General features: G+C 39.0%; 1 protein-coding gene across 3 annotated transcripts; it reads left to right on the top strand.

The window, feature by feature from the left end:
* Nucleotides 1-1,462: 1,462 nt before the first annotated feature.
* On the top strand, nucleotides 1,463-17,647 carry bmi1a (bmi1 polycomb ring finger oncogene 1a). 3 transcript variants are annotated; one of them, XM_046292683.1, is made up of 11 exons: nucleotides 1,463-1,617; nucleotides 2,721-2,794; nucleotides 13,332-13,462; nucleotides 13,761-13,857; nucleotides 14,080-14,135; nucleotides 14,471-14,521; nucleotides 14,940-15,048; nucleotides 15,528-15,573; nucleotides 16,148-16,246; nucleotides 16,526-16,606; nucleotides 16,881-17,647. In XM_046292683.1, the coding sequence occupies exons 3-11, from the start codon at nucleotides 13,345-13,347 to the stop codon at nucleotides 17,211-17,213; spliced, it is 990 nt and encodes a 329-aa protein (XP_046148639.1). In that variant the 5' UTR covers nucleotides 1,463-1,617; nucleotides 2,721-2,794; nucleotides 13,332-13,344; the 3' UTR covers nucleotides 17,214-17,647. The 3 variants fall into 3 exon arrangements, with proteins under 3 accessions (XP_046148639.1, XP_046148638.1, XP_046148640.1); XM_046292682.1 differs by lacking the exons at nucleotides 1,463-1,617; nucleotides 2,721-2,794 and adding an exon at nucleotides 9,007-9,369; XM_046292684.1 differs by lacking the exons at nucleotides 1,463-1,617; nucleotides 2,721-2,794 and adding an exon at nucleotides 12,132-12,548.
* Nucleotides 17,648-25,276: the final 7,629 nt, after the last annotated feature.

Genomic DNA, 25,276 nt, shown 5'->3' with positions numbered 1-25,276 from the left:
GTAAAAAATGAATGTAAAAAAAAAGTTGGGGGCCTTTGCACAGTCTGGGATGACACCTGAGAGCCAGCCAGGTGAGCGGTAATGAACTTTGACCTTGATCAGCTCCAGGTTGTCTTTCTAAACCCTAGAGACACTGCTCTGGTATAGGTGTCTGTCTGATGCCAGTCCAGTCCTGGACAACCCATTATCCCAATCTGCATCAGAGGTTTTTCAGAGAGAATTTAAAATATCTGTATTGTCTTTGGGGTGGTTTTCTGAATATTGTTTTACCACCAGACTACCTTCAATCAATGCAACTCACTCCTTAAAATTATCAGATAGCCTAATTAGTCTAAACATGATGGGCCTTCCACTGGGTAAAAAAAAAGATTTTCAATAAAGGGAAACAAGATCCATGTAAGGATCCAAAAGAGTTTGGGGAATCCCTGCCCTGTCTTCAGAAGCATGCTACACTTAAGGTCCAGACCAAAGTTAGAGTATGCCTACTTTATTACTCTACCCTCAAAGTTTTTCTGAATGCAATAATGTGACTCCTATCAGGACCCCATCTAAGACCTTTGGAAATGACAGGACCATGAACAGCTTCTACCCTCAAGTCATAAGACTGCTAACTAGTTAGTCTAGGTAGCTATTGGTTAACTATTTAACTATCTGCATTGACTCTTTTTGCGCTAACGTTTTTGACTCATCACATAGATGCTGTTACTGTTTATTAGCTATTCAGTTGCCTAGTCACTTTATCCCTACCTATATGTCACAAGAGGTTGGTCACTCCGTTCCAGCCATTATTATGAGCCGTCCTCCCCTCAGCAGCCTCCACTGATATGTGTACATATCTACCTCAATTACCTCGTATCCCTACATGGACTCGGTACTGGTACCCCGTGTATATAGACAGGTTATCGTTACTCATTGTGTATTTATTTATTGTATATATTTTTTGATATTTTTTATATATTTGTTCTCTCTACATTGTTGGGAAGGGCCGTAAGTAATTATTTCACTGTTAGTCTACACCTGTTGTTTTCGAAGCATGTGACAAATAACATTTGATTTGGTCCTTCTGTAGCTCGGTTGGTAGAGCATGGCGCTTGTAACGCCAGGGTAGTGGGTTCGATTCCCGGGACCACCCATACGGTAGAATGTATGCACACATGACTGTAAGTCGCTTTGGATAAAAGCGTCTGCTAAATGGCATATATTATGATGCAACAAAATATGCAGTGGCTCCATCCTGTAGCCCAATCCTGATTTAGACCTATATGAGAATAAACTATGCCTATATTTATTTTGTTCTCAATGAAAGATACTGTAGCCTAAATGAAACAAACAGACGTGATACATTGTGGAGCTGTAGATTTTTTTCACTCCACCACGAGCGGTGAATGAACGCTAAGTGAGCTTTGCCCTCTCCCCTGCATGTAGTGTCAGCTGATTACGTCACGTGATCCGGTTTCGTGGGTTGTTTCTGTTTCAAAATGGAGTTGTCTGAGTCGGTGCAGAAAGGGCTGCAGTCTCTAGCAGACCCGTCACTTTTCGACCTGAAGACCTCATCTGTGTTGATATAATTAACCTTTCGCAGCTCGCTAACCACCCATGCCGACCGTAGTGTTCTCGGTAAGCCTGCTCTCTCTCCACCGTAGCCTTTTATTTCTGCTTCTTTCACAGCTTCCGGTTTCTTCCCAGTTTGACTTGAAGGCTCGTTTTGAAAAATGTGGAATGCATGATAGATTTTTTTTAACACCCGTGGATCTGAAATGAATCAAATGTAACAGTGTTAGCATCTTTTATGTTTCAAGTGGTAGTTATAGGAAATTTGACTATTGATCAGGCTACAACAACGTGTACCCAGGCGAACAGTGAGTTTGCTCACCAAGTAGTAGCAATTTTGGGCGGCAGGTAGCCAAAGTTAATGGTTAGAACTTTGGGCCAGTAACCAAAAGGTTGCTGGGTCAAATCCCCGAACTGACAAGTTAAAGATCTGTCGCTCTGCCCCTGAACTGTTCCCCGGTAGGCCGTCATTGTAAATAAGAATTTGTTTTTAACCGACTTACCTAGTTAAATAATAAATAACTGAGAATGCAGGCTAGGCTACAGTTTAAAAAATATATAGGTTAGAAAATGTAGGAAGCAATCTGGAACGAAAAAGGTGCTCCCTAGTGACTAAATGGGATTTTAATCATATATTTCTAGTCGTAGCCTAAATTGTTTCATTCATTGTGTGTGTTCGTGTACGCACCTTGCTGTTAGTAATTTGCGTCCCTTTGTATGTATAAACGTTTAGGTTATTAGAACTAGATGATATACTTTAATTAAACAATAAGGCATGAGGGGGTATATGGCCAATATATCTCGGCTAAGGGCTGTTCTTATGTAGGATGTAATGCGGAGTATACAGCCCTTAGCCGTGGTATAATGACCATATACCACGGACCTCCAAGGTGCCATATTGCTATTATAAAATGCTAACCTTATAAACTGCTCGTGCCTTATTGTTTAATTAGACCCACTATAAAAGCTTGCCGAGACATTCGGCTACATTTAAAGGGAAATCCTCTCAAAATATATTTAGCTATTTTTTTTTCAAATTAGTCCACTTGATAGGTATTAACAGTGGACTAATAAAATAAAAATGTATATATTTATTTCGGTTTTGAGTGTTTTTCTTTACGATATGTGTGATGAATAAATAACTGGTCAATGTTTTTTTCTGATCATAGATCAACCTGAATTGATCTGCCACCACCTGCATACTGGAGGGGGTCAAACAAAACGTGGACAAATCCACTATAAGGTAACGCTTGGTTTGTCCTGCTATATTATTGCTAATGGAGGTTGACCTCTCTGAAGTTATTAAATAATTAATCTTGTCCCCCAGAGACTAGGGTCAAGTTTAGAAAATAATACATTTGTCATTTAACAGACGCTCTTACCAGAGCGACTTACAGGTAGTGCATTCATCTTAAAGGGCAATTCTGCCACTTTTCAAGCCCCTATTTATTATCTCATCACCAAACCAGTGTCTAGATATGTGAAAACAGCATGTTTCTATGATCTGTGGTTAAAAAGATAAGGGCCCTAAAAAATGGTTAAAGAGAAGAATGTTTCCATCTACACTTTTATGTGAGTAAAGTCATACTTTATACCAAAACAAATCAGGACAGCTGAGGTGGAAACTGACAGTTTTGGTACAATTTCATAAAAGCAGACAGATAATGTCAAAGGAACAAGTTGTGGGATATTTTTGTAAAGTATGTCAGAAATGGAGATGGAAACATTTTTATGCGTAAATATTGAAATAACAATCATATCCAAGTTAAGTGGTCCTCTCACTGTAACTCGGGAAAGCATGCAGTTTATTAGGCTACAGATTAAATATGTTACGGGAGACCTCACAGGGTGGTGAAAGTGCATGGTGATCTTGATTCTCCTTTCCAATAAATATCAATGGTCTTATTCTGGTGACAAGTTGATAGATGCTTGACTGCTGTTTGACAAATAAACATTCTTGCTCTTATCCATAATAATCTCATGTAGACTAGCCTAACCACAAAGTATCTGCGAGCTGTTGGCTAGAGCGCAGGTGCCAAGATTATAGATTAGGCACATTTGCTATTTAACACAACTGGTTTTGTGGTGGGAAAATGTGCATATTTTCTTTATGTGGATTTTTAGAATATTTGCATGAAAATCTGTCGCCAATTGAAACCTAGCTTGTGTTATCACAAGGTATGATTAAAAGTGGGGGGAAAACTCCCTGTGATTAGAAACTCATTGCAGTTTTCTTGCTCCCAACATCACTGTAAATCTGTTTGTAAATCACTGTTATAAATGTTAGAACTTTGATATTTCATAGAGTTGAACTTTTGAACTTTATTGTTTTCTACAAAATGTCTAAATACACAATTTTCACATGCATATGTACACACTGGTATTGTGCTGGAGATAATGAAAATTAGGTTGAAAAGCGGTGGAATTGCCCATTTAAAACAGCTAGGTGGGACAACTACATATCTCTGTCATAGTAAGTACATTTTTCTTCAATATAGTAGCTATCAGCAAAGTTAGTCCAAGTAGTAGAAGAAGTCAAGTGAGTGTGGAGCAGGTGATGACTACCTTATTATTTTTATAACATCTTAATGACCTTATTTTAAAGAAATGCAAATCCATACTAGATCTCAACCCCAAATGGACTCTTTGTTTTCCAGAAATATAAAAGTGATGTGGAAATTCTATTGCCAGGGTAACTTTTTCTGATGTTTTCATTTCCAGTCAGCCTATTTGAAATGCCATAACAATTCATGACTGGGGTTATTGTGGCTAAAGTGTTGACTGGACAAATATACTTGATTTTAAAGTATTAGATTTAAATATAAAACACTACATTGTCTGTTTGTACAGAATGGCTTCTGGGTCACCACAGTACAGAGATAGTAGTTTGTAAACTGTGGGAACATAGTCACATCCTAACACATGACAACAATGCAGACACAGACAAGACTTTATCTGAGCCTTAGATTTTTGTTCTCTATATGTTCTCTATATGGCTCATGGAACATCACGTTGACCATGCAGTTTACACTTCATTAACATCTGAAGATCTACAAATGTTATAAATCCATGCTATTGAACTTTTCCAGTCATATTATATATCTTCCCCAATACACACATCCATCCCCATTGAAACATCAAGGGCAGTCTAAATGTGAACAATAAAACAACATAGGGGGTTTTCATTATATATAATTAAAGTTTGTTTGAAGTTGGGTAATAACAGTTGTATGGTTTTTATTTGAAATGTATTGAACAGTTACATTTGAAATGAACCACCGATTTTTGTTTGAAAGCTTTTGGTGTGTCATCAGGAAATATAGATGAGTCAATTTAATAATCTTGCTTTGCATTATTAGCAGTTATTTGACAGATTTAGTTCACTGAACAAAAATATAAACGCAACATGTAATGTGTTGGTCTCATGTTTCATGAGCTGAAATAAAAGATCCCAGACATTTTCCATATGCACACAAAGCTTTTCTCAAATGTTGTGCACAAATTAATTTACAATAAAGGGCCACTCTAAAATGTGCAGTTTTGTCACACAACACAATGCTACATATGTCTCAAATTTGAGTGAGTGTGCAATTGACATGTTGACTGCAGGAAGGGCCACCAGAGCTGTTGCCAGATTATTGAATGGTAATTTTTCTACCATAAGCCGCCTCCAACATTTTAGAGAATTTGACAGTACATCCAACTGGCCTCACAATCGTGGACCACGTGTATGCTGTTGTGTGGGGAGAGAGGTTTGCTGATGTCAATGCTGTGAACAGAGTGCCCCATGGTTGGGTAATGGTATGGGCACTACTGACAACTAACACAATTGTATTTTATCAATGGCAATTTTTTGAACGGTATATGTGACCAACAGAGGCATGTCTGTATTCCCAGTCATGTGAAATCATAGATTAGGGCCTAATGAATTTATTTCAATTTACTGATTCACTCATATGAACTTTAATTCAGTAAAATCGTAGAAGTTATTGCATGTTGCTTTTATATTTTTGTCCTGTGTCTGTGTATATATTATTTAGCAGATGCTTTTATCCAAAATCACTTAGTCATGCGTGCATAAATTGTACATATGGGTGATCCCGGCAATCAAACTCACTACCCTGGCTTTACAAGCACCATGCTCAACCAGCTGATCTACAAAAAGTTTATAGAAATGATCAATGTGCTTGACAATATCTCTTCAATTGTTTTATGCTTCACTTTCATAGAGTGCAGCAGACTAGGGAATGGACCTAGGGTCACATTTATTTGTGACGTATTTTGACGATGTATGATCTCTTAACCGTTTTAAGATTAGTGAATTAACCTGCAAATGTGACATGACAATTTGTTTCAAACTTTGAATCGGTTTATTTTCTTTGGAGAAAGCGCAGTTCTTTTACGATGAGCGTTTGTTTGTAGCGCATTGATAGTTGCTTTTACATTGTAATTAATCACCACGATTGCCCCCTTTTGTCTCCCTCCTGACAACCAAGCTTCAGAATGCTGAAAAGTGTTGCCCTGTTCCCCATAGGGCTCCATCCGCGACAAGATGTTTTGCTGTTTGATTTTAACACACGTAATATGATCACTTAGCCTAATATGTGGAATGACTCTGGGTTAAATAAACAAGGGTTTTTAATGCATAAGGTTACCGTTGAACAGCCTATATAAATTGGTATTCATGAGTTCCTGTATAGTGTAGGCTATCTATGCTTCTTGCCTTGTAAATATATTTGTTTAATATAGGCCTATTGTGTGCATCTGTAGCCCATTGGTAAATCTGTATTTTGGTTGTCCTTTTAGTATAGGGAGATGTCCTTTTAGTATAGGGAGATGCCCTCTTCATATCAACGACGTGTCATGGCGCCTGGTGTTATCAAGGTATTGGTTGGTAATAATAAACTACAATATAATCGGATAATTATGGTTTAGAGGTCTTCTGGTTACTTCGTAGCCCTAACATATTTTGTTTCCATGACAGAACGGGCATGTGCATAAGGTCAACGAGCCGTCCTATCTGATTTCATTAAACGTTGAGGTATGTCCCTTTCCAGAACCCAATGATCTAAACTTGTCATCATTACAAACGTAAGCCTATACTTTTACAGAATACCAACAATGGAGGATCGTCGGAAGAAGTCAATTTTTGCTGTACTATGGAATAACTTCAAATAGCTAAAAATGTTTTGTTGCAGCCTATATAGAATGTGGGGTTCACCATTAGTTGAATAAGGTAATTTCACAGAAAGTCTAATGTTTTACATGCACTCTTGAACGTGGCAATTGATTTAAATAGATGGCCTTCACTGTATTTTCCAAATCAGCATACTTTACAGATCTGTATATAATTATTGGCTAGCTGTTAGGTCCACGTGAATGAGTACAAATAAAGTCATGTTAGTTCTATTTGATGTTTGTTAAATGATTTCTTGAATAGCATGTCTTTCAACAGTGTTCTGTGTTTTAGATGTACTTCTGCCACATTGAGCAGAGATTAAAACCTGACTTTGCAAATAGCTCCAGTGTATTTTAATCTATGTGCAGTAATCTCATTCAAGTGTTCTGCAGACTGTTTCATTTTTTTTACACATTTGTTAAACGACTTTAAAAAATAAATGAACAGAAAAACAGTATTTCGTATTTTTTTCAATTTTCACTCGAATTGTGTATTTGTGTATTTCCATCCATTACTTTCTGTGTGAATACTGATGCCAAGAAATAAGCATAACCACTGAGTGACAGGGGCAGGCAGTGATGTCTCGATCTAAGTGTAGCCTATGAACTTATCCTAAAAAAAAAGTCTCAATTTGTTACATGTTGTTTTTACTTTTCCTTCAATTGAGTTCGACGTAAACATAATCCCGTATGTTTTGTAGACCTATCTTCACTGTGACTTGAGGTTGTCTGCTTTAACGTCCTGTAGTAGCTATCGCTTCATGGCTAGTTTAAGAGTATTGAAATAGGGGGCAGAAAAATGTATAAATGTTTTTACCCTGTTGCCAAGACACAGTTCTGAGGAAGGAAGTTTGGTAATGTGTATGTTCGGGAACACTATCTATCCTTCTTTTGGGTATGAGGTGAACCATAACGGTTGCATTAAATTTCAGTTGACCTGAACATCCTTAGAATTAATCAAAAATATATTCACAAATGAACGAATTGTACACAGGCCTACTGTGATGACTATTCCGTTATGAATTTAAATGGAATTGACTCTCACCCTGGCAGGTTTCAGTGCAAACTATCCTGGTAATCTAATTGACAGGATTCAGACTGAGGCAAGGTTATAATTTACACTCAACAGTGCTCCAAACTCCTCCAGTACGTGAGGGGAAACCATTAAATGGTGTGTGATTTCAAACTTTCCGTCATTCTCTGTTTGGAAGAGTACCGACTGTGTATGTGACTTTGTTTTCAGGATTTGGTGGGAAAGATAAAAGACGCTGCCAAGAGTCTTGAGGGCTATGCAGTTGTGAGCCTAGCCTGCTCGAACAGTGGAATCCGGTTTCTCACGTGATCTCCTCTGCTTCCTCCATCTCCTGAAAGCACTGAAGTTCAGCGATTTCAAGCGGCGTTGATATCCGCTTTGTATTTTATACTCATTTCATTCATCATTAAATATTTGTATCCGTTCAATGATGTAGTCCTATTTTTGTCCAAAAAAACAGGTCAATGCATGCATGGTGATTTGCAGGCATAAAATAAGAGCCAAATTATATTAAAGTAAGCTATATAGCATGCGTGTGTCCCCATAGTCCAATGCATAGTTCATATCAACTCTAGATGTGTAGTCTATCTATACAGTCTCCGACTAGATAGATTTTTCCACTGCCACAACGGTGAAGGGGTATGTTTGTGGCAAATCAATTATCAAAATTGGAGAGAATATCGTGCCGAAGATTAGTATAATGTGTCATATCTAGTTTACAAACTGGTGGCAATGCATTAGTTAAATTATATTGCGGCTCACCAGAGGAAACAGAACCGCGTGTAGTTTACGTACAGAGCCTCCTATAGTAGCCGACCTATTACCGATGCTTTCATTTCCTAAATGTCCCCGTCTTCAGTACGATCATGAATTAGTATTGTATGGGGTCGTTTGCCAAGGAATATCAACACAGTAGCCCCAGCCTTCTATCGGCTTTGGGAAGTGTATCCTAACCAACGCATGTATGACAAAGACGCATTTTGCCAAGCTCATGTCTTTGGAAAAGGACACAGCAGAGGCACATAATAGAAACGTGGTTGGAAAAACGCACACTGGCTATTGTTTAGAAACAGCAGTGATATCTTGAGTGACACAACTACAACGTTTGAAGCAAATTACGAGATCATGATGGGCTTTGGATAACACATTCTTTGTGTCATTTTACGAAGCATCGTGAATTGGCGAGCCCCCGGAATACACCGACACTAATTTCCAGGCCACCCTTAAGGAATGATACCACGTGACCAAAGCGGGGCGGTCGAACTACAAGCCATTTTGGGGACGGTGTCAGTTTACACTGAGCCACACTGCTGCATTTTTCGAAGAGACTCATTGGGAACACAAACACACCGTTCGGAACGCACAACCAAAAGTCGGAAATATTAGACAACAGAGGACACTACGCGCCCAAAGTGCATAGAAGGAGGACACTACGAAATTTACGCATCTGAAATGAGCCCCGGGTTGCCTGGCGCTCTCTGCAATTGACAGCGTCTGCAGCTTGTTTCAAGATGGCGGCTGAGCTCGTATTCATTTTCTGCTGATCGCCTCCTAACTTTCATTGTCTCTCCGTCTCCAATATCGCTGATCGCCAGCCAAGTCTCTAGGTATGTATTATTCGATATATTTTCTTACCAACAGATGAATAACGATTAAGTTTTCGCTGCGTATATGTGTTTTTCTGCGGGTTTAAATGCGTTTCCAGCCCGTGGTGGATGGGGCTTTGACCGTGTCTCGCACTCACGGACGTGGAGCTCTGTCCTCGCACTGCTTCTAAAATTGTGTTCCCTTCTTGCGCAAGCCTTGGTTTTGCGCTTAACGGACCAGCGCATTGAATTCTTTAGTATTTAATGTAATTATCTCTTATGAGTGTCCATTAAGAGTGTTTCCGTGACGTTGGTTAGATTTCCACAAAGCCAGTGATCTCAATCGAACAAGACCGAGATTGGTGAGGTGTTTACGGCAGCACACAGTCCAATGGTTCTCCTGGTTGGTTTGGTTCCATATACTGTCCCCATTTTATAGAAATAGGATCTTTTGGATGTTGGGGATAGAACAGTGTGGTTGTATTACGCACATATCATCAAGTGTTGTTTTTATTAACTTAACTTCCCTCTTGTTGAACCGGTCCTCTGTAGCGTGGTGGAGGGTAAACCATTTCAATGATTTACTGAAAGATCAGCACGATCAGTTAGTTGTTAAAGAAGGATTTTTAATGTATAGGTCTACACGCAAGTTGACAAATGAACGATATTGGCGCACATTAATCATATATAAACCAATTTTCAGATTTTTGTTACCATCATGTCAAGATGGTACAAAGGTCAATTGACTGATTCAGAACAAGGGTCCTCTCAATTAGCCAACCATCTTTGAATTCTCTGTAAAAGGCATATTTACTATTGGGTTTCGTCAGGACTTTATTGCGCAGGCTATGTGCCTCCCTCCATCTGTCAACATTTAGTTTTTTGATTTGTAATCCCCCCCCCCCCACGTTTGGAACCAACAATCTGACCGTTGACTCACAATGGAGCATAACAAGTTTATAAAGCAGGAGTATGCGTAAAAACCAACCATGCAAAGATCAGACATGTTTGACGGTTTGCACCGTGGTGGAATAATCCGTTGCTTGAATGGTTTGAAATGTGTTTGCATGAATCCATGGTGTCTGATATTTTACGCTTTCCTTCTTAATAATGTCGTTATGACCAGTTTATCAAGTGTGATATTCTGTCATGAGGAAGGGAACTGTTTGGTGGGAAAGAAATAGCCTAACGCTGTTTGACAGTTGATAATCTCACAGAAATCCTCTGTGGGTGGGTTAAGGTTGCCAATGCCGGTGCTAGTTGAAATTCTGGTGTAGCCTGATTTGTGTTGATATAAGGTTTCTGTTTGTGATACTTGTTGGAATGCAACTTTAACGCACAGCCAGGTAAATAGAGATTTCGACATTGACTGCCCAGTTCTTGATGAATTATATAAAGTGAGGCCTCCTCTTTCCCATGTGGGGAAGTCTTCTGAAATGGTGATGGAAATCTAGCTTTGATGAATCGATTAAGCTTCCATCCAAAAATAGAGATAATGGTGCAGCATATCTAGACCAAAACAACCACAGCCCTCGAAGACTAGCCTGTCTTTATGGAGAAAAATGTGACATGCATCTTTATCCATACTACATGACAATGTTGTAAATTGAATGTAGATTATACACAGACGATTCTCCACATTTGAGGAAGGACTCGCCTATTCTACTTCCCATTTTCAGCCATTCATTATAGCTAGATGGAGAAACCCTGGGTTGCACCATGCAGCACACAGTTCATGGCCCAGAAGGTTGAGCTGAGTTACAGTAGGCCAGATAGAATGCAATTGGGAGCAAATCTAGCCAACATCGTTATTAATAATACCCTGTTCTATGAGTTTCTCAACTACTTTTTTATTCAGTGCTTTATTTGTTGTTTGGCTGTGTCCTGTACGGATAAATGTGTTCCATGGTGATATTTGTAGATGAAGTTGCAATATGCATGTTAAAGCCTGGTATCACTTACTCTACAAAGGCTCTGCTATATTACCAGTGGTAACAGTTGTGCAAACATCAGTGGTTAATCGATTGATAGCGTAACAGGCTATCTGTTTGCATTGCAAACACGATGCGTGACAGCCACTGTAATGGCATTGTAGGATCCTCCACTGCGTTACATTCAAATACACATTAAGATATTTTTTTTACTGACGGGAAGAGCTGGGATATTCTACACCAGTGGCCTTTTGGCAGAGCCAATATCGGTGTTTCTATATATATTTGAACTAAGGTGCATCCTTATAAAATGACGATGGTTCTGTTTGCAAGCCCCGTAGGGTTTTTTTCACCATAGGCTACACACAGAATCCGTTTAAATGTATATAGCGCCACCATGCAACATATTGCGCGGGTCACCTTTGATGCAGGCATGACCCAGTGGCAATCTCACTATTTCTTGTTTTTTCATGAGTTTTATTCCTAGTGCTAGGAAGCCAAACGCATCTGACACGCAGAATCCGTCATTTCTCCCCATGTTTTAACTGACGGCTCATGTGATCGCATCCTATGTGTGGCAGAAAGACAAAAAGCCATTGGGAAGAAGAAAGCTGTCTAGGCTACAAAAAGGCGTCAGAACTAGACGTATTGGACAACTTATTCCATTATTTCCCTCCCTCCAGACAGTCGTTTTTAAACCTCTTTCTACTCCACATTGCTGTTACCTGCTGGCTATTTGAACTAGACTGTTATGTGGCACTTCATTAGTAATCCATGTCGCGTTGGCTGAACAGTAGCGAGGTTTCTCTCGGGCTTCAACTTCATACGGCCAGAGAACATACTTGGTCGAGTGATGTTGTTATTCTACTGTGCGGTGCACACAGGCTGCCTGTGCAGCGTGCACACGGAAACGACACAAGCAACGGCCAAGGATTAGATTTATCCAAACTCATGCACAAAGCATGGGTAACCTATATGGTTGGCGACATAGGAACTGAACGTAACAGGCTTTGGTGTGAAAAAATGTTAAACCCTGTCGGGAATTGCACTATGGTTTTCGAGCGAGACGTTCTTTACAAAATGGCAGCCATGGTGCGGGGACGGACTGTAGTCTATTGGCTTCGCGATGGAAGGACATATATTTATTTTCATATTATTCGCAGTCACATCATCAACGCGAGCGGTGATCTGATCTTGGGCGAAGCAAATCTCTCCGTATTGGACCCTGGCGAGATGCCAAGTAGTGGAACCTAAGTTGCCATAGAAACGGTAAGACTTTCCAAGTGTGTGTGGTTACACCTGACGCCGAGTCAATTAGCTTACGGTCTCCCGCATCCTCGAGAGTTGAAAGATTCATTCATTGAAGAATGTGATATGAAATTTTGCAATTGGCCGGAATGATGTTTCTTATCATCAGGTTCCAATATTAGAAAGTAAGAACCCCTCTGTGTTTTGGCACTAATACACTGAATCGCTTTAGAATATATACCCTGATGTAGGTTGGATAGGTCGACAGCGTTTCTTCGTTTTATAGGATTAGGGTACTATCACATTTCCTGAGCGACCAACGACCTCCGTTTTCCCATATCTATCTATAGAGGAGCGCTGGGAGGGAGGCTATATGAACCATCCCAATGAAAGGATTGATTTATGACAACGCAGCTCTTTCGGCTGTAGCTGTGCCCTCGACAAATCCACACGGATCGACTCCCACCAATTGTTAGCTATCAATCAACCTTTGGGTCAGCTTCTGAAAAACGACCAACCCCTTCCCTGGTTATTATACTATTATCATAAAGTATGGGTGTTTCTCTAACAGTAGAACAACAAAACATCCTTACAAATGGGTTTAAAGCGGTTTAATGAACGACCACTTTATCAAGCTGTGAAAGATCTGTAGTCCCGATCCAATGATAGGCATTTCATTGTTGCTGTCTGTTTTTTTTCTTCTCAAAAGTATCCTCAATTTATCAAGTCTAAATTATATTTTCATTAACATGATATAGGCTACCTTCCTGTCAGATTGTGACTCTGCTCCTTTGTCCCTCGCAGGGATCTTCCTTCCATGACGATGCATCGAACGACCAGAATTAAGATAACTGAGCTGAACCCCCACCTCATGTGTGTGCTGTGTGGTGGATACTTCATCGATGCCACAACCATTATAGAATGTCTCCATTCATGTGAGTGACACTTGGCTGAATGCAGACATGGGAATTGGACCAATCATGATAAATATGACTGTTGCAAATTCACACTAGTAGGTAGCTAGTTAATTACTCAAGTTTTTGTTGACCAATTTCACTCTCACATTCTCTTTTCACATAATTGCATTGGTTATTTATGTAATTCGCTAGATGCTACAAAGCAAATCAGGGTTTGAGGGGTGAATAACCGCTATATGATAAATGTCATCGTTGGACTGTAGGGTATTGTGTTATCCACTGAGAAACTGATCCAGTTTTTCCCTTTGGGTTTCAGTCTGTAAGATGTGCATTGTGCGCTATCTGGAGACCAGCAAGTATTGCCCCATCTGTGACGTGCCAGTACACAAAACCAAGCCTCTGCTCAATATAAGGTAATTAATCACATTGTTTCTTTTACATTTGTTCTATAGCCTTGCATTGTTTTGTCGCGTTTCTCGCTATTATCCAATCCACCCAATGCAGTTAATGTAGTCAAAGGATTGGTCTAGTTTCATTCAAATGTTGCTACTTTCTCAACATCCGTCAATTTATTAAAACCTCATAGAATGCAATGAGTTCTGGGTAAATATGACTGATTATGAACATTCTTCAAGGTCTGACAAAACCCTACAAGACATTGTCTACAAGCTGGTCCCTGGTCTCTTCAAAAGTAAGTGGAATGTGTTAAATCCCTCATCAGTCATGTCATTGTCTTGTTCTCTGTGACGTATGTATTCTGTATCTACTAAATGGTTCATCCTCAATGGTTGATTATCCTGTTTAAAATCGGAGCTGCTGGCTTGTCTCCCCTAGAAAATGGTTTACATTTACATTTATATTTAAGTCATTTAAAACCCACCTGTGGACTGATTCTGGAAATGGGTGCTCTATAGTTAAAGCATGAGGTTGCAATGCATCAGCTGATTGATAATTAAATGTTTCAATTGTATCTCTATCCCTATTCAAATAAACATTTGTGACAGTTTTTTCTCTCTTTCCCATTAGATGAGATGAAGAGAAGGAGAGACTTTTACGCAGATCACCCTTCTGTAGATGGTGAGTCTGCACTCTGTTGATAGTTGCTTTATTTCAGATTTTTTTTAACTTGTATGACTGTGATATGTGGTTGTCTCACCTAACTACCCTATCAGAGCATATGCTAAATGACTCCAATGTAAATGTTAAGGAAAGGGTTCATGACCTTTCTTTCCTAGGGCAGATGGGGTGCAAGTCTACTGGAGATGTAAAAAGTGAATTGTCATTAAGTAGTTTTATTTCTAACAACAAAAATAATGGTTGATTTATTTCCTGCTCCAGTAATATTCTATTGGTTTTCCCTCTACAAAGCCACTAAAATTAACTTCAATATTAGCTGATAGAAAACCTATCATTATAGGAGAATACTAAGCTCTCACTTTCATGGTTTTACAAGTTTTTGTGAAAACTCATGCAACTTGTTAATTTGTGTCTGTAGCTACGACAAGGTCTAATGAGGATCGAGGGGAGGTGGCGGATGAGGACAAGAGAATCATCACAGACGATGAGATCATCAGCCTCTCCATTGAGTTCTTTGATCACAACAAGTACGTCAACAAGTCTGTTACAGCCAGGCTTTTTAAAAATGATTACATCTAGTTTGCTATTGATTCATCATAAGGTCTAAGGAAGACAATTATGTTAGAACATTTATAGATGTATACTTATATTTATTAGTTCAGTGTGTTCAGAAACCGATTAGGTCAGTGTGTTTATTATTTATTATTCTGTAGTGACCCTGGTTTATAAGTGTGTATATCGACGTTGCCTCTCGACCATGCTTTTGTGGTGCAGTCGATGGTGCACTGGGCTTGGGGCCAGAAGGTTGACGGTTTGAGCACCATTCCCTGCCTGTTTCATTACAGTGTATGTTTTCCTTTCTATAGTCATATTAATTTTGAGACTTTGGTTTTACCAGTGTTCTGCTTTTTTTGTACATGAATTTCCAACCATGAAAATCTTGAGTGCATTATCAAGATGTTTTATAACACATTTTGTAAAACAAGTGTAACATTGTTTTTCTCAGGGCTGAACAGACCGGCGTGGCTGAGGACCAACTGACTAAAGAACAGGTAGGCCGCCTACGGCTGAAGCTCAGAAGCATTCCATATCAGATAGTTCTTACACTCTGTTGATGCACAGAGCCTATTGCTTGGTTTCTGATATAAGATTGTTCTTAAATCTGGACCCTTAAATAGCTTGTCTTCAAATCTCACTGCATGTCTCATCTCCATTATCCATGTTCTTTATTGTGTAAACAAGGGTACTGTATAAAGTGCAGGTTAGCCTTTTTTCGGCATGAATCTTGTTCTGGAGGCAGCTCTGCAGAGTGGTCACTAGCTGGCACAGCTACACATCCTATCTGATTTTAAACCTAACCTTAACCAAAAAGCACATTTTTCTTTGTATACATTTTTACAATATAGCCAAATTGCTCAGTTCTGCCTCCAGGACAAGACTCGTGAAAATAAACATCAACCTGCATATAAAGTCCCTCAAGTTAAATTGTCTTTTAACTGTAGCTACATTATTTTCTCTTGCTATTTTATTGTGTATTTGCTGCACACAGCTTCAGTTTTCTGTCTGAGTTTGGTCTGTAGTAAAATGGAGGTTTGAGCTGATCTAACTGGCTCTGTCCTCCTCCAGGTGAACAATAAGAGGTATCTGCAGTGTCCAGCAGCCATGACCATCATGCACCTGAGGAAGTTCCTCCGCAGTAAGATGGACATCCCCTGTACCTATCAGGTAAAAATTTGTTTGGTTATATGAAATGACACAAGGGCAGCCATAGCTCTTGCATCACTATGTTATGTTATGATATATATATATATATATATATATTAAATAAGATGAATTTAACAACATTAGTCCATATCACTGCAAGATCATTCTCTCATATGCTTCTATTGAAACAATAAAAAAGATCAAAGATATTCAGTAATTCTTGAAGGACAATGGAAGTTCAGTAGAATAAGTAGTTGTTGGCCTATTTTTATAAATCATTTTGTAATTTCTACAATATAGGTTGAAGTGATGTATGAAGACGAGCCACTGAAAGATTACTACACATTAATGGACATAGCCTACATCTACACCTGGAGAAGGGTAAGAAACATAATATTAAAGGGGAAGTTAGTAAAAACATGCAATTAAAGGCAATGTAAACATTAACAAGTTGGAAGTCATGTTTTTTTGTTGTAAATTATTGCATGACTTTTTATTTCAACCTTTGGCTCTGTGATATTTCTTAGGCCTACTTCAAAGTGTGGAATGCATGAAAGTTCGCAGTTCAAAAGCTTTATTGTCCACGAAGGAAAAAAATCATGATTGCCCTGCAAGTTGAGACAAAGTAGCTCTAAGTATTACAAATATTTTTCAGAATGGCCCTTTGCCGTTGAAGTACCGCGTCAGACCGAGCTGTAAGAAGATGAAGATGAGTCATCTGCAGCAGGAGGGCCAGAACAGCACTGGTCGGTCCGCTGAGAGCGACTCAGCCAGCGACAAAGCTTGCAGCCCTGCCGCTGTCCCCTCCACCTCCTCCTCCTTGCCCAGCCCTGGCACCCCGGTGCAATCCCCACACCCACACTTCCCCCACATCTCCAAGCCCGTCAATGGAGCCTCCACCTCAGCCCCAGCCCCTACCAGACCCTTCCCCTTTGGAAAAAAACCACGGAAGGCCTCGCTGAATGGTTCTTCTGCATCCTCGGGATGACTGGCCTGAAATCCGGGCCGACAGCCAACGCCAGACCGCTCAGCTATTATCTTCATGCCAATGTAGTTCCATTGTTGTAGACGCTCTCTTTTTGATATCGTTGTTGTTATAAATATATGAAATCTGTTTAAGTAGTGGAAGTGAAGCATTTCAATAGGAACATAGCAGGGATGTGACATTAAGTTGGTGAAAGGGATGTTGGTGATCGATGAATGGTCGGAGATGAAAGCCCCCAAAAAGCTATGTTTTATTTTACAGATGTGACTGAAGATGGCCTTTATATTATTTCCTTTATTTTAATTATTTTTTTTCCATATCAATATACATGTTGACTCTTGTAAGTGTGTATTTCAGCCTATTGTTGTCAGATAAAGCATGGTAGAAACCTATAGGCTTTACTAATATTTGAAACGTTGCATCTATTGTTCTTTCGATTGGCTTTTGGAAAGCATTTCACAGAGAAATATAATAATCAATATATTATGTGGAATCAACTATTGTAGTATTGGGCCCACAATTTTATGAGAAAACATATGAAAGATCTGCTAAATGTACAGAGCTTTTATTAGGCTGTAGGCTACTGGGGGGGGGGGGGGACACTTTTTTTTAGCTGCTGTGGAATCGAATTGCTTATAGCCTCGACATCCCTGAACCCTTGAAGCAACCAAGAAGTTCAGAAAGTCCACATACCCATGTATATAGCGAAATATATGCATATTTAATCAGTAATTATGTCAAATACTGTCCAGAACAACCCCCCCCCCCCCCTTAATTTCATGCTAGATGACAAATGTTTTTTGATGTCTCCCATGTTCTGCATATTTGTATCGCTCGATTGAATGGACAACTATTGTATTGTTACTGTTGCACAGTATAACATCTAAATAAAACATTTTACACTTAGACGTTTTGGGTGTGTTTTTTATTTTGTGATTCATTCATTTGGTATTATTGACAATTTACATTTAATATATGTTAGTTTCATTCATGCATTAAGTTGTAAGTCGCTCTGGATAAGAGCGTCTGCTAAATGACTTAAATGTAAATGTAAGTTAAATATCTTTTTTTTTTGGTTCGAATAATAAAATATCGCAGACAAAGCAGACCACGGACATTTTGAAAAGATGTCTCGTGCTGGCGCATCATTGATTTAATTTAATTCACCAGAGACCACTAGTCGCAAATATATGTTGTGTTTTGAATAGGCCTAGAATATCCTTGACTTAGATATTTTCCGTCGCACTCAATATCTGAAGCAAGGATTGTACTTTTAATGGTTGAAAGAAATTGCTGCTAACAAGTTGAAAGAACACAGCATTTCTTCAAATTACAAAATAGGTTTTCTACAGAAATCTACACATTTAGGTGCATTTCAGATCGAGATTTTGTCAATTGCTTGTGGACTAATATGGAATATTGCAATATTTAAATATTCCAATATTTGCATGTCTTTGTTCGTCTGCCATCAAAGTGAAAATGTATCAATAGCTAAGGATTTAATGTTGAGGTCATTTTCCATTGGCTACAAATAGATGCTATTAAAGACATGTTAATAACTACAGTACACTGTTGTCGCTTCATACGGGATTCGTCTCCCCCACAAAAATAAACCGGTTTTTGTTGACATTTTATACATTAAAAATATGGATTAAAATATAAATATTGACCTAGAAACGATCAGGTTTTATAAAGCCAATTTTGCTCGTGGAGGAGAGACAAAGTGGTAATACTGGTCAAAAGAACCAGAAAGTGGTTGACGTAGCCTAAAGCCACAATCAAACGATTTTCCAAATGTCATTCAATAATTTTACAAACTCATTTGTGATGGGTTTATAGTCTTGGTCAATGTGAGTAGAGTTACATTTCCAGATAACCTACATGTAGGCCTTTTTATCATCCCATATTCTTACTGAGCTGAGAGATATTGGAAAGTCTTGCTGCGTTCAATGTGCTAGTCGGAACTATAGGAAACTCGGACATTTCCGACTTGCTAACTGGTTGTATATAGCCGACACAAATCGTTTCCTAGTTCTAACTAGCATATAAACGCAGTATTAGTCCTCGGTTTATAGTGGTGAGTTAAAGGTATGTTTTTTAGATTGGGACGTTGATGTTGATTTGCAGATGGCATGATGTGACTTAATTTGACACAATTTCGTGCAATAGACAACATTTGGATGTGTGTGCTGGTTTACATTTTTAATGTAGCCTACATTAGGTAACTAGTGTTTTGTTTTACGTAGCCTATAGGCCTGCTGGCATGATGCATAGGTACACTAAGTGCATATAAGTGTTTCAAAAATCTAAATATATTTTATATTTGAGGTTCTTCCAAGTAACCACCCTTTGACTTGATGACAGCTTTGCACACTCTTGGCATTCTCTCAACCAGCTTCATGATGTAGTTACCTGGAATGCATTTCAATTAACAGGTGTGCCTTGTTAAAAGTACATTTGTGCAATTTATTTCCTTCTTAATGTGTTAGAGCCAATCTGTTGTGTTGTGACAAGGTAGGGGTGGTATACAGAAGATAGCGCTATTTGGTTAAAGACCAAATCCATATTTTGGCAAGAACAGCTCAAATAAGAAAAGAGAAACGACAGTCCATCATTACCTTAAGACATGAAGGTCAGTCATTGCGGGAACATTTCTTCAAATGCAGTCGCAAAACCATCAAGTGTTACCTCTGCTGCAGTGGATAAATTCATTGGAGTTACCAGCCCAAATAAATGCTTCACAGAGTTCAAGTAACAGACACATCTCAACATCAAGTAGGTGAACGTATGATCTCCGCATGTGTGGTTCACACTGTGAAGCATGGAGGAGGAGGTGTGATGGTGCTTTGCTGGTAACACTGTCAGTGATTTATTTCGAATTCAAGGCACACTGAACCAGCATGGCTAACACAGCATTCTGCAGCAATATCCCATCCGGTTTGCGCTTAGTATGACTAACGACAATGACCCAACAGCTCCAGGCTGTGTAAGGGCTATTTAACCAAGAAGGAGAGTGATGGAGTGCTGCATCAAATAATCTGGCCTCCACAATCACTGACCTCAACCCAATTGAGATGGTTTGGGATGAGTTGGACCGCAGAGTGAAGGAAAAGCAGCCAACAACTGCTCAGCATATGTGGGAACTCATTCAAGACTGTTGGAAAAGCATTCCAGGTGAAGCTGGTTGAGAGAATGCCAAGAGTGTGCAAAACTGTCATCAAAGCAAATGGTGGCTACTTTGAAGAATCTAAAATATATTTAAGTTTGTTTAACACTTTTTTGGTTATTACCTGATTCCATATGTGTTATGTTGTAGAAAATATGAAACAATTAAGAAAAACCCTTGAATGAGTAGGTGTGTCAAATCTTTTTACTGGTACTGTATATATATATATATATATATATATATATATATATATATATATATGCATGCAATCGCTACTCCTTCCTTCTATTTCAAGGCACTCCACACCTAACTGGGACAGAGCTGATTGGAACTTCATCGGGTCCTCAAGTGGTTTTGTTTTACGCAGCCTATAGGCCTACTGGCGTGATGGGTAGGTGCACTGTAGGCAAGTGGATTGCATTAATGCATGGGTCACCCAACAATCCTTCACCGCAGATGCCAAGGTTTAGCCTTTAAAATGTGACCAGTGCACAACAAACATCATGTGTGCCATGGTGATGATATGTTACTCTATATGTTTTTCAAGGCCATTGATTTTATCAAAAGTAAATTACATTTGAAGAGGCATTGAGTGGTTTCAAGCTTTATCCATTATGGCGAACACATATCGGTTGTGGCAGCAGATCAAATAATATGGACATTGTTATAAGAAATAAAAGAGGCTCATATTCTTTGATTTTACTTTGAGATGAACTCAATGAAATAAAACTACAGGGTTCAGATACTGTAAGGTAGTTTCTCATCAACTGTCTGGTCTTCCAAGTGACAACAACAAATCTGACAAAATCTCTATAAATATTGCGCATTATAAAACATTTGAAATATGCTTAAAGATGTTAATCTATTTTATAAATCTTTAGTATGTATGTACAGTCAACTCCAAAATTATTGGCACCCTTGATAAAGATGAGCAAAAAAGACTGTATAATACAAATACTTAGCTAAATTGTATGCTAAAAGGACATAAGTACATTATGTTATACTATTAGGCCTACACTTACTCAGAGAAAGAGATTTTGTTTAACAAGTAAATAAAAGGTTTAAAGATAGGTGCCAAAATTATTGGCACCCATTCAAATGATTCTATATAAAATCAAACAAAATAAAATCTGAATTATCATTCTAGTTTATTCAAGTTCATCTGAGCTTCAGGAACTGTATTGTGGCCTTCCATGGCTTCCTGTTTCACTGGGGTATAACAATTAGGTAACACACATGTAAAATCCCTTCATCATCCATCCCCATGGTGAAAGGTAAAGAACTCACTAATGAAAAGAGACAACTGGTTGTTGATTTTCATAAATCAGGCAATGGGTATAAAAAACAACTGAAAACCCAAATATACCACTTTCCACTATTAGGGCAACAATTAAGAAGTTTAAAACCACTGGAACAGTGGTGAACTTGCCTGGTAGAGGGCATGTGTATTTGTCCCCATGCACAGTATGGAAGATGGTTCAGGAGGCAAAGAAAAGTCCAAAAACCACAGATGAATTACAGAACTTGGTCGCATCTCGGGGTCACTAAGTCTCCAAATCTACAATTAGACACCACCTCCATGCCAATAAGCTATTCTGAAGGGTTGCCATAAAACAGCTTTATTGAGAGCAAACAACTAATGTAAATGCCTGGAGTTTGCTAAACAGCATTGGCACTTGGACTGGAACCAGGTGCTATGGTCAGATGACATGAAAATAGAGCTCTTTGGCCAAGCACACAACTTGTTGGTTTGGCCTCGAAAGAAGGATGCATATGCAGAAAATAACCTCATATGTACTGTAAATGTAAAATCGGGTGGTGGATCTTTGACGTCACAGGGCTATTTTTATTCCACTGGTCCTGGGGCCCTTGTTAAGGTAAACTACATTATGAAATGTACAAAGTACCAGAACATTTTAGCCAAAACTTGGTTGCCTCTGCCTGGAGGCTGAAACTCCAAGCGTACATCACAATCCACAAAGAAATGGTGAATTGACCACCACATCAACATTTTGCAATGGCCATCTCAGTCTTCGGACTTGAATCTCATTGAAAACCTGTGGTTTGAAGTGAAGAGAGCAGGCCATAAGCGCAGACCGAAGGATATCAAGGATCTGGTAAAATGATATATGGATTGGTGTAAGATCCCTGAAAAGGTGCCTTTATCCTCGCAAGGGGAGGGTGCACAAAGTATTGAAAACAGGGGTGCCAATCATTTTGACACATCTTTGTTAGATCATTTTGTTATTACACTGAACAAAAACATAAACACAACATGTAAAGTGTTGGTCCTTGTTTCATGAGCTGAAATAAAAGATCCCAGAAATGTTCCATCCTAAAAAGGTTATTTCTCTCCAATTTTGTGCACAAATTTGTTTAAATCTCTGTTAGTGGGCATTTCTGCTTTGCTAAGAGAAGCCATCCACCTGGCAGCTGTGGCATATCAAGAAGCGGATTAAACAGCATGATCATTACACAGGTACACCTTGTGCCAGGGACAATATAAGGCCACTCTAAAATGTGCAGTTTTGTCACACAACACAATCCCACAGATGTCTCAAGTTTTGAGGGAGCGTGAAACTGGCATGCTGAATCCAGGAATACCCACCAGAGCTGTTGCCAGAAAATGTAATGTTAATTTCTCTACAATAAGCCTTCTCCTAATTTGTTTTAGAGAATTTTGAAGTATGTCCAACTGGGCTTGCAACAGCAGACCACGTGTAACCACGCCAGCCCAGAACCTCCACATCAGACTTCTTCACCTGCGGGTCGTCTGAGGACAGCCACCCAGACAGCTGATACAACTGTGGGTTTGCACGACTGAAGAATTTCTGCACAAATTGTCAGAAACCGTCTCAGGGAAGCTCATCTACATGCTTGTCGTCCTCACCAGGGTCTTGACCTGACTGCAGTTCAGTGTCATAACAGACTTTAGTGGGCAAATACTCACCTTGGATTGCCACTGGCACTCTGGAGAAGTGTGCTTTTCACGGATGAAAAACCGGTTTCAACTGTACCGGCCGGATGGCAGACAGTGTGTATGGCGTTGTGTGGGAGAGCGGTTTGCTTATGTCAACGTTGTGAACAGAGATATGCCCTGAAGAGATCCTGAGGCCCATTGTCGTGCCATTCACCCCCCACCATCACCTCATGTTTCAGCATGATAATGCATGGCCCGATGTTGCAAGGATCTGTAGACAATTCCTAGAAACTGAAAATGTCCCAGTTCTTTCATGGCCTGCATACTCACCAGACATGTCACCCATTGAGTGTGTTTGGGATGCTCTGGATCAACGTGTACCACAGCTTGTTACAGTTCCCACCAATATCCAGCAACTTTGCACAGCCTTTGCAGAGGAGTGGGACAAGATTCCTGTCAAGCCCTGGCCATAGAGAGGCTTTTATTCTCTATTTTGGTTAGGCCAGGATGTGACTAGGTTGGGCATTCTAGTTTCTTAATTTCTATGTTTTCTATTTCTTTGTTTCTTTGTTTTTGGCCGAGTGTGGTTCCCAATCAGAGGCAGCTGTCTATCATTGTCTCTGATTGGGAATCATACTTGGGTAGCCTTTTTCCCACCTGTGCTTTGTGGGTTGTTGTTTTCTGTATAGTTTATTTGCCTTACAGTACTGTTCGTTTTTTTGTCTTTGTTATTTTGTTTGAGTGTTTTTTGAGTAATAAAATATCATGAACACTTACCACGCTGCGCTTTCGTCCATGCCCTCCGACGAGAGACGTAACAATTCCACAGGCCACAATCAACAGCCTGATTAACTCTCTTTGAAGGAGACGTGTCGCGCTGCATGAGGCAAATGGTGGTCACACCAGATACTGACTGGTTTTCTGATTCACGCCCCTACCTTTTTTCTTAAGGACCAACAGATGCATATCTATATTCCCAGTCATGTGAAATAATTACTGCGACAAATAATTACTGTAGAAGGAATTTTTCAAAAAAAGCTAGGTGTTAGTTACATGTAATTACCATCAATATATGAAAATTCCATATAAATAGGTGTATGTCTTATCAGTGCAACAATGGAAAGGGCAATTTTGATATTGATTATAATGACTTATAAACATGTTTTATTTGTTATTATGTATATTTATAGGCACTGCACAATTTTAAAACGGTGTCTGTGAAGGTTGTATTGACGGTTTTGGGTGCTCGACCACAAGATCCCAAGAAAATTGTATTTGCAATTGTTTGCTGGTTTGTAGTTGTGTTCGCTATACACCATATTGGCTGTATAAGTTTCTCAGTAAATCGACAACAACCCCTTCAGTATTTAGACTGCACTAATGCAGATGTTTGAGATCACTATTTTCATGTCATTCAAAGGTCATTTTCAAAGTTTATTTTTATTTTTTATTATTTAATTTATTGCATGGCTGTTTCGTTAGAACCTCTATCCCCCACTAATTCCTTATCTGATCAAGAATTAGATTTACTGAAAATATATGTCAATTCATTTGAATCATGCTAAATTTCGACAGATTATTTCCCAAATTGACAGAAATTAGGCCCGTGCATTAGCCTAATATTGTTTATTTTAACATTCTGCTAAAATATCTCGACATGAAACGACTTAGCTTTTTTACGTTTAGCTTTTTATTAAATAATCAATGTTTTTAATCCTGACAAAATACAATATTCATTAAAACGTTTCAAATGTATGATTTCTCTTGAAGCCTTGTAGCCGACATGGTAGAACTTTGGTTTCATTAATTTGTTTCATATGTGAGAAACTTTGGAGCTGTGCATATTGGTCTGACAGGTCTGAAAGAGCGTAGGTTATGCACACTGTCAATGTCGGTTAGTATTTGGGTGGTCCACCAGTTCGGTGCGTTGTGTAACTTGAATAAAAAAAAACGTTTTATTTCACCAAATTTTTACATTCT

Source organism: Oncorhynchus gorbuscha, linkage group LG12 (assembly GCF_021184085.1).
Source record: "Oncorhynchus gorbuscha isolate QuinsamMale2020 ecotype Even-year linkage group LG12, OgorEven_v1.0, whole genome shotgun sequence".
Taxonomy (NCBI): Eukaryota; Metazoa; Chordata; class Actinopteri; order Salmoniformes; family Salmonidae; genus Oncorhynchus; species Oncorhynchus gorbuscha.
Note: the sequence above shows the minus strand (reverse complement) of the source record. Positions and strands in the feature narration are given on the sequence as shown.

Coding starts and splice junctions, on each gene's coding strand:
- bmi1a (XM_046292683.1), top strand. CDS start 13,345: ATGACGATGCATCGAACGACCAGAATTAAGATAACTGAGCTGAACCCC. Junction 13,463..13,760: donor TATAGAATGTCTCCATTCAT/GTGAGTGACACT, acceptor TTTGGGTTTCAG/TCTGTAAGATGTGCATTGTG. Junction 15,049..15,527: donor GAGTTCTTTGATCACAACAA/GTACGTCAACAA, acceptor TGTTTTTCTCAG/GGCTGAACAGACCGGCGTGG.